The sequence below is a fragment of the Eschscholzia californica genome, unplaced genomic scaffold, assembly GCF_041429995.1.
Source record: "Eschscholzia californica isolate CP2 unplaced genomic scaffold, dmEscCali1.0.p SCAF_3, whole genome shotgun sequence".
Taxonomy (NCBI): Eukaryota; Viridiplantae; Streptophyta; class Magnoliopsida; order Ranunculales; family Papaveraceae; genus Eschscholzia; species Eschscholzia californica.
Window position 1 is genome coordinate 41,361,296 of NW_028238420.1, and position 9,978 is coordinate 41,371,273.

General features: G+C 36.4%; 1 protein-coding gene across 1 annotated transcript; it reads left to right on the forward strand.

Annotated features, from left to right (window-relative positions):
- The first annotated feature begins 294 nt into the window (after window positions 1-294).
- LOC147550402 (Cation efflux family protein) lies at window positions 295-7,602 on the forward strand. The gene is made up of 13 exons (XM_086666674.1): window positions 295-965; window positions 1,059-1,110; window positions 1,576-1,708; window positions 1,862-1,917; window positions 2,635-2,749; window positions 2,866-2,923; window positions 2,998-3,116; window positions 3,690-3,809; window positions 4,995-5,096; window positions 5,184-5,256; window positions 6,380-6,447; window positions 6,973-7,033; window positions 7,142-7,602. The coding sequence occupies exons 1-13, from the start codon at window positions 602-604 to the stop codon at window positions 7,264-7,266; spliced, it is 1,446 nt and encodes a 481-aa protein (XP_086522800.1). The 5' UTR covers window positions 295-601; the 3' UTR covers window positions 7,267-7,602.
- Window positions 7,603-9,978: the final 2,376 nt, after the last annotated feature.

Below are 9,978 nucleotides of genomic sequence, written 5' to 3' on the forward strand. Positions count from 1 at the left end.
CCGGCCTATACCGACGACATAAAATATAGGGTACGTCTGGGAAAAGATTTTCAATTTTCCACTCTTTGATATTTTATTCTCCTGAAATGTTCTTATTTTCCAAAACATCCACAAGTAAAAAAACACTTCCATGTAAGGGGAGTGTAAGAATAAGGAACGATAGTTTGCTTATTCACTTTCAATGATTATAGGGGGACTCCCGGGCATACTCTCAGGTGTACTGCCCCTCACAATGACCTTGTATTTTCATAGTTTTGTCAGATTGAAAACATACTCTCAGGTGTACTGCCCCTCACAATGACCTTGTATTTTCATAGTTTTGTCAGATTGAAAAGATGAAAATGGCCTTGACATGTGAGGGGAGTACACTTGGGAGTAACCCGGGGAGTCCCCGATTCATTTTCCATTCACTTTAGTGTCTGACCAAAGGAAGCACAAAGTTTCGCAGAGAGAGAGAGAGAGTAATCTCCTCCTCCCTCTTCCTCTCTCAGCAGTAGAACTGAAACCCTATTCTCTCACCTGAAAACCTTCTTCTTCATCATCTGAAATGGAACTATTACTCCGCCATGAGAAGTAGTAAGATTAACACTTACCGTCATAGATGCGAACTTCTCGGTTTCTCAAACCCTTTCGGGACTCCATTATCTCTTCTATACGATCACAACAATCACAGAGCAGTATTAATAGGATCTTATCTTCATTTATTCATCCTTCTCTATACCACAATCTTCCTCAAGAAGATGAAGACCCACAAACCAATCTAACTAGATATTTCAGCTCATCTATCTCTTCTTCTTCTTCTTCTCCAATAGGAGACGGAAGAAGAAGAAGAGGAGTTGAAACTTCTTCTACTACACCTTTGAATGATTTTGTATCATTTAGTTGTTCAAGAAGAATCAATTCCAAATTTGGGTTTCCCTCAATTAGTAGTGGTTCTTACCACCAAAGATTATTGCTTCGTCGTGGTAATTTTGTCAGAAGTTTTGATGTCTTGTTTCTTTCAAAAAAAAATTCTCTTTTTCTTTCATCCTAACTTTGATAAATTTCAAAATGTGCAGATTTTTGCTCAAACGTTGCAGAGGTCAAAAAGAAGGAAATTGATGATCCCAGGTAACAACATTTGCAGAAAAGTTACAAGTCATTACTCATTTTGACTCCATTAGAACATATACACATTTTTAAAATTCCCCTTTCTTTCATTTTGATATGATTTTGCCAACTTCTACTTCTTTAGGATATAGTGGGTATGTGTAGTTTAGGGAGAACTAAATGATAAAAGTAAGACATTTATAAAGATTGTTAGAGAGAATCTATTCAATATATTGCTTGGATGACTGTATTTTGTATGACATTCTTCACCTTTATATATTTCGTATTTACTTTCATTAGTGGAAGTGGCTCCTTACAGAGGAAAAGGGGAAAAAGGGAATCTTTGGGCAGCTTGGGATCGATAAGCTGTTGAAATTTGTTATGTAGTGCCAATGAGAGTGTGAATGAACTTTTCATAGTTCTACTGTGAATGAAGTTTTTGTTATTAACTGACGATGCCTAACTGTTTGTAAATTCTTATTCCAGCCAGCGAGCAGTTACTACTGCACTATGTGCCAACTTCCTTGTATTCTCTCTTAAATTTAGTGTCTGGTTGACAACTTCCAGCCATGTTATGCTTGCTGAAGTTATTCACTCAGTTGCAGATTTTGCAAATCAGGTATGTGGTTGTTACAATCTTTTATAGGATAGCATGTGGTACTTTTCAATATGGTTGAGGCAATTTTCTCTAAGCTCTGGAATCGACCAACAAGATATAGTGTGCTGTTTTTTCTTCCACTCAGCTTATATTTTTATTTCATACTTTCTGTAGGCCCTTCTTGCTTATGGTCTGAGTAGCTCAAGACGTGGGCCAGATGCTTTGCACCCGTGAGTTTTTATATCCTCATAAATAGTACAATCTTTTGTTTCATTTTTCGTTTCATCTACTTCACTACGATGAGTTTGAGAACCAGAAGTGATGAACAAAAAGTTATATCATCTAAATATAAATAACAGATTTATCTTAGATCTATGGAAGCACTGCATATACAAAAATGGCCTCTGATGAGATCATATACTCTCAAAATGAAAAATGCATGTAAAATTTCTTTCTTCTCGGACAATAAGCAGCAAATAATTTTTTTTATCTCTACTACCTCTGCTAAAATGTGAAAACTTGATCTGTTTGAGGTAGATGTGGTGATTGATGGGTTTGTGTCAACCTCTATTTAGGTCATTTTTCTATGAGATTTTTGAGAAATTTGATGAACCTAAAGACATTTTGCCCCAAACTCGTTGGCGAAGTGAGGAATGAATTGATATCCGGGTCTCAGGCATGTGCAATCACAAATAACTAAATAAGTAACCCTGTCATTAATTGGCTGATAGTGATCTAGAGTATGGAAGATGGGCGCGATGTGTTAGAGAATCAGATGTAACTCTATCTTAATATATATATATATATATATATATATATATATATATATTTTCTTACTGTTTCTGGTATGTTAGTTATCACTTGAACCTGATATTTTTCTTCTTTTAGTTGATATAGTAATGTCATCAAGAATGTACTTAGTTCTTTTTCACATTTGATTTATCCAGATACGGTTACTCCAAAGAAAGATTTGTCTGGTCATTGATATCTGCTGTCGGTATTTTCTGCCTTGGTTCCGGTGCAACAATTGTCCATGGATTTCAAAACTTGTGGACGGCGCAGGTAACTGCATAACTACATTCTGCCTTCTGCTTTAGTCGATAGTAGGGATTGATATTTTTTCTGATTCATAATGCATGCAAGTGACTAGCATTAATCTCTAAGCATCTGCTGTTCAGCCCCCTGACAATATCCAGTATGCAGCTCTAGTAATTGGTGGTTCGTTCATCATTGAAGGTAAACACATTTGAGCTGTGATGAGCTTGGGAATTGTTTCAAGGATTGTTTCCTTACTTTGAATTGTTCAATAGGTGCTTCGCTTGTTGTTGCTGTCCATGCTGTCAGGAAAGGTGCTGCTGCTGAGGGAATGAAAGTGTGGGATTATGTTTGGCGTGGGCATGATCCGACCTCTGTTGCTGTTATGACAGAGGTAATTTTGCCTTGAGGCCGGGGACACATCAACGTTCCAGTCATAGTTGGACACTTTGCCTTCTCTGGATTATTCAACAAAAATAGCTGCCATTTTCGTATCTAATGCATCAAACTGCTAATGCATATGGTCCTTCAGGGTGGAGTATGCGACTTTAAGGTTCAGGGCTATTCCCCAGTGCAGAAAAGTTGATCAAATGGATGTGATTATTGTTGGATAAGTCACTTTCGTTTGGTAACATTGTCACAGAAAGTCTGATACTTAAGCTTGTCTAATCGACCCCAAGAATAATTTCTTTTTGTCAATACTAATTTCATCCTGTCAGCAATATTAGCGAGCTGTTACTCATGTAAATCTGCTGAATTATGTAATTTGCTATCTTAAGATAGTCGTTGCAACTTCAGTAATTGTTTGGTGACAATAATGACAAGAAAATTGATAATAGAAACCGAAAGTGAGCTTTAGCATTGGGGATTAAGTTTCAAAACCTTCTAAACATTATGACCATCAAATGGTTCTTTAGTGAAGAGTAAACACTATCTATAACTCTCTAATACATCCTACTTGTTTCAGGATGGAGCTGCAGTTGCTGGTCTTCTTATTGCGGCAGCATCATTAGTGGCTGTCAATAGAACAGGAAATGCAATTTACGACCCTATTGGCTCAATTGTGGTCGGAAACTTACTTGGAATGGTGAGCATGCATCTTCAGCCTTGAGGTTTTTTGTTTATAGCGTTTGAACATAATTTTGATGAGCTATGCACATAACTCCTTTGTTCTTACTGGATACTCATGGTGTACCATTTTGGATGATGTTGAGTGCTCGAGGTCTTTCCCAAATGAAGCTTGATGTGCCTAATAAAATCTCTCGAACAAAAGATACAAAAACGAGTCTCACAACTTTTTCTAACTTCAAAAAATCATATCTTCAGTTTTAAGTGCCGTATCATATTCATGGCCTTACACCATATTCAATAATATTCACTCACCCAAAAAGAACAATACGAAATGACCTGTGTGCATGATGTATGTACCTGTTTCAACTTCATGTGCTTTTGTTGGTTTACTAGAATAGCATGCATATGTTTTGTAGGCAAGGAAGGTTGAAAGGAAAATCAAGTCAAGATACTTGTATTTATGTCCCCAATACGGAATGACCTGTGGGCATGATAATATGTACCCGTTTCAACTTCATGTGCATTTGCTGGGTTCCTAGTGTAGCATGCATATGTTTTGTAGCGCAAGGAAGGGTGAAAGGCAAATAAAGTCAAGATACTTGTATGTATGTCCCTACAACGGTTGAACGTTAACATCACTTAGTAGAGAGGAGTTGAAGTGTTGAACTTACAGTTAACAGTTTCAAAATATTACGATATGCATTGTGATTTATTTACAGTTCGTTACATCATTAGCGATGGCGCTGATTAAGGCTTTGAAGTTTACGAAAAGATTAATGAATATTCCTTAAGGCGGGTGACAGTCTTCTTGAACTAGTTTGAGGCAACTTGAGAGTTAATAGCTTGACTTTTCTGGACCATTCTTGTGGACATTTTGTTTTCCGTTGTTTCTTGCAATGTTCTTTTAGTTAGTCTAAAGTATTATCTGGTTATTATAGGCAGCTATTTGCATCATAACAATTACAAGTGTTTTTGCATATTTTAGCAGAGATATAAATTTTGCGTATTACAAAAAGAAAAGAAACATTTCATCTAAAATTCTGGAAGTTTACGTTTTTATCTTGTTCTCTTGCTCGAATATCAATTCTGCTAACATTAAGTTACATCACCAATTCACCGTCCAGCACCGCCCTTGAGTCGTATGACTTCATTTGTTGCCATTTTGTTGAGGAATAGTGAATTAACAGAGATCTTCTTGCAGGTTGCTATTTTTCTCATCCAGAGAAATCGCCATGCTTTAATTGGTAGAGCAATTGACGATCATGATATGGAGAGGGTTCTTCATTTTCTTAAAAATGATCCGGTAAAAATATGTTCCTACAGGGAATAAGTTGTACATTCCGTGCTTAATTAGTTTGACAGAGCTGTAAGGTTTCTTCTTTTGGTTCAGGTAGTCGATGCTCTATATGATTGCAAGAGCGAGGTGATTGGACCAGGATTCTTTAGGTTTAAAGCTGAAATAGGTGATCTTCAAATTTCACCTTCTACTTCATTTTTCGCTGGAACCAAAAGAATGCACAGTAGAAATGGTGTTTCCTATAATTTCTGATGCGTTTTTCCATCTGTAATGTTGGTTGTCATCTATTGCCTGATTTGGCAATGGTAACTGGTGATCATATTTGCATACAAGAACCTACTGATTTATCAAGTACTAGTTCACTGTAAATAGCCAGACATACATTGTACACTCAAATAAAAATTTTATACGTGTAGTTTTAGTTATTCTGCATGCTACCCTTCTAATGGAGTTAGATCTTAAAACAAGTCTTTGTATGCATATGTTTTCAGCTAAAAAAAGATGTCTGAATTTGAGAATAGCACTTGTTTTAGGATCTGATTTTGCTAGAGAAATAAATGCATACAGAAACTCAAATCATGCAAGTGAATCACACATAAATAAAACTCACATTCGGATTCAGATCTTAAAAAAGCATAATACACCACCTAAATAGGCTAACCCATTCAGGAAGTTAGAGAAGACAAGTACGGATAATCCTTATGTTGAGTTGATGCATGAGGGAGTGTCGTGATAAATAACACACAATTCTCCAAACACTTGAAGTAAATATGTCAATGATGCTAGATAAAATGTAACGAATATCTTGAAATAGATCTACTCTGAGTTTCCATACCAAAACAAAGCTACTACCCAGAAGTTAGTGAAGAAAGCTTCAAGCTCATATTGGTCATATGCTGCATATATTGAATGGAGCTGCAGGGGCTATGGAGCAAGGGAACATTGACGATCACACTTTTAACTAAATCTAGAAGAGATCTTAATATTCCTGAAAGGGTTGTAAAGTTTGTCATGTCAGAATAAAATAAATTCGTGTCTTTGTTCCATATCATGTGTCTGGAATACTCTTGCCATGCATTTAAAGACTTGCAATATCTTCAGTTATGCTAATGTGATATTTTTGTATACATCTTGAGTGTATTGCACAAAATTATGTTAGGCTTTAGAAGCATAAAACATCAGTCTAGAGTAAAGTCTGGTATATCCTCCTATTGTCTTTTGCTACTCAATGTTATCAATTGTACCATCGGTTTACATAGAAATTGACCTTGACAAGTTGAATGGTGCAGATTTCAACGGTGTGGTGGTGGTACAAAATTATTTGCAAAGAACTGGACGTGAAGAGTGGGCTAAACAGGTTGTTCATTCATGAACTTACTTAATCTTATATATTTAATATATCATCAAGTAGCTAAGTTGCTGATAGAAAAATGTTGAACTGCTCCTAAGCATTTGGGATTGGCCAATTGACCCAAGTAACACGCGGATCAGATCGCAGTCAGAGGTAGCCCAAGCGGAGCCTAACTCATGCGGAACCCTCCTAGTTAGTTGTTAAACTTCAAACTGGAGTTTATTTGAATCATTTGAGAAGATTTTGTAGTTATGTGTAAAAAGAGTTATCATTTCACGAACACACGTTTACACGTATAATGATAGTTAGTGAAAAGTCAGCCAAGTTACTTGGCTTGGATCGTCGCCCCTTCCCACTACCACCACCACCAAGGCTTACCACTGCTTAAAGACAATATCTTTGTTTAATGAGTTGTGTTTTATCAAAGGGCAGTTTCCCAGCCCCGCCAAACTCTGGCGGGCTACCGCAGAAGTACGTGATTGACGGATTTCTTATTTCAGTAATTAACAATGATTAATGAATTATACGCAGTTTCGAGAAGCTAGAGAAGACAAAGATGATTGTGCACTACTAAATATAATGTCAAACTATGGTGAGTAAAATAAAATTTAAGTTTTCATTACGGTGACTAACCATGTTCATGTCAGGAATCGGTGTTTAATCGAAGTTTTCATGAAAATTATGTGTTGAAATGGCGTAGGTGAGGAAGTGGTCACAGCTCTCGGCAGCGAAGTTGACAGACTAGAAAAGGAGATCCAGAAGCTTGTACCTGGTATCAAACATGTTGACATAGAAGCTCACAATCCCAAAGGCCCGACCCCTTGAGCAACCGTTCTTCTCTGGGTAATATTAGCTTGTGCAGTTTTTAGTTTTGCTCTGATGAATTGAAAGGTCATACAAACAATTCGACGATGCTTCTTATATATTACTTGAAGCCAATTCAAAATGATATAATACTCGAAAAATCATCGTATATGTTAAGATTCAGTTTCAACTTTCAATTAGATTTTGCCAAAATTGTGCCAACTATTCCTCTGTGATCTTAATGAGATGTGAAATCGATATTTTATAATTGTTACTGATCAGGACTGCTGTATAGATCTATCATGAAGACATTTGGAACTCACATTTATATGCAATTTGACTAGTTTTTGTTAGCAATTATACGTTCTTTTAGCACTCTGAGTCAACTCTTGGCTTGATATCTTGGTTAAAACTACAGATCTATCATGTCGAGAGGTTTGCCTCCATTAAGTATCTCCGATGTGACACCAAGGCGATGCCTGTGTGATGTCTCGCCTGACTAAGGTTTCCTGACTAAGGGTCAAAACTCCTATTGTTAGCTTGTTAGGGCAAGTCCAACGTGGGCTCGGGCTCTCAATTTTGGGAGCCCCTGAATTTTGGGAGCCTCGGGGCTTTTCTTAATTCCAACGTTGGGCTTCCAAATTCAAATTATGTACATAGGTAGTGTAGGTGTGTGGGACTTGTGTTTCAATTTTTAACCATTAAATTATTGGCTCTAATTGAAATTTTAAATTTCAAATTTTACCAATATTTTGGAAGGAATTAGAATTTCAAATTTTACGAAAATTTTGGGGGAGTTTGAAATTCGATTTTTTTTTTACTTTTTTTTCACCTATGAATACAACCACTCATCCATTAAGTTTTCTACATCTTGTTTATATTTTCTCTACCTCTTCTTTTTACATTTTTTACATCTTTTCTCTCACTTCAATGGATCATACTTATGAGTTAGTAAATATGGTCATTCAATAAGAGCTACTGGATAGGGAAAATGATGAAATTTTATATGAAATGTATCTGGCAGAGATTCAAGATCGACGACCGCGTTCCTGTTGTGTTGGTTCTGTTTCGGGTCATCGAACGATAGATCGTAATAGACAAGATGGTCATGAATGACTGAAGCGTGACTATTTTATTGAGAATCCACTTTATGATGCTACTACATTCCGAAAGCGATATCGCATGAGCCTTGATTTATTTCTTCATATCCTCGATACGTTGCTTGCTCATAATCCCTATTTTGTACAATCGAAAGACGCCTTCAGCAAAATAGGTTTATCGTCGCATCAAAAGATAACTGCAGCTATGAGAATGCTTGCTTATGGGACACTAGCAGATGCAATTGACGAATACCTCCGACTTGGAAAGACGACTACAATCGATTAACGGTAATCATTATCCATAATGGGGTTGTTTTGTTAAAAGCATACAAAATCCGTTTACTTTGCAAGAACAATATTGCAAGCTCATTTTGCTATTATCCGAGAACCGACACGTCTTTGGGATGTAGAAACACTAGGTAATATCATGAAGACATGCATTATATTGCATAACATGATAATCTAAAATGAAGGACCTATGCAACTAATGATTTTGATGGAAGTATTGTAGAAGAAGTGCTTGTTGGGGAAAATGTTGTCCAAGAAATGTTTGATCGTCTTGGCCGAGTTAGAAGCAAAGATTTTCATACACAATTAAGGGCAGATCTTGTAGAGCACTTGCGGAATACTAAAGATCGCAACAACTAACGAAACTATTATCGTTATTTTACTTGTTTTTCTGTATTTCGATTATATGTTTGTGGGGGAGTTATTATGTATTTGGTTTTCAATCAATGAAGTTCTATTTTTTTAAAAATTACATTTAAAAAGTTACAATGAAAAAAAGTAATTTCATAAGTTAATTGTTTTCATATTTTAAAAGATAAAAAAAAAACATCCCAACAGATTTAGTGGCGGCTGGGAGCCCGGGAGCATGGGGCTCCCAGCCCCACCGGGAGCCCAGCCCCAGGGCTCCCGGGTTGGAGGGGTTAGGGCTCCCAAATTTGAATTGGGACCCCCAGTCCCCTCACGTTGGTTATGCTCTTTCTGGGAAAAGGAAATGAGAGTAGTTATTTTTTGTGGATATTTTTGTGCACGAAGAAAAATCTCAAGAGAATAAAAGACTTGGTAAATCAAAGTTGGGAAGATTTCTAATTTTGATCCAAAAATAAACTTGATTGCATTTCAGCCCCTCTCTTTCTATTTTCTCTTAAGAAAAACTAATCTTCAACTTAGATTTGATGGTCATCCCCACCTCGACCACTACCACCTTTTTATTAATTTCAGTAGAGAAAGCGAGTGAAAATGTGCAACAACATGTGAGCTTTGTGCCTCTTCACAATCCATCTAAATCACAAAAAATATTATCCGTGACCCATCACATTGATCTCTTTTGAAATAGATGAATGACAATGTTGAGGAAAAAAAAAAAAGAAAATGGAACAGATTAAAGTTGAGGAAGAAGAATTATTCTAAAAATCAGTAATTCATATATATTGAAGTAACTTCAAGTATCTTGGAATAGTCTTGACCGTCAGAACTTGTCATCTCGATCCGTCATGTATATCACGTATCTCAACAACTAAAATCCTAAAAACGAAAACGAGAAATATAAACCACATGACTTTTGTTGATGTATTTTTTATTGATGAGGAAAATATTTAGTGAAGGTGGTTGTCGGAGATGTATTGCC

Coding starts and splice junctions, on each gene's coding strand:
- LOC147550402 (XM_086666674.1), top strand. CDS start 602: ATGCGAACTTCTCGGTTTCTCAAACCCTTTCGGGACTCCATTATCTCT. Junction 1,111..1,575: donor AAGGAAATTGATGATCCCAG/GTAACAACATTT, acceptor TTCTTATTCCAG/CCAGCGAGCAGTTACTACTG. Junction 1,709..1,861: donor TTGCAGATTTTGCAAATCAG/GTATGTGGTTGT, acceptor TACTTTCTGTAG/GCCCTTCTTGCTTATGGTCT.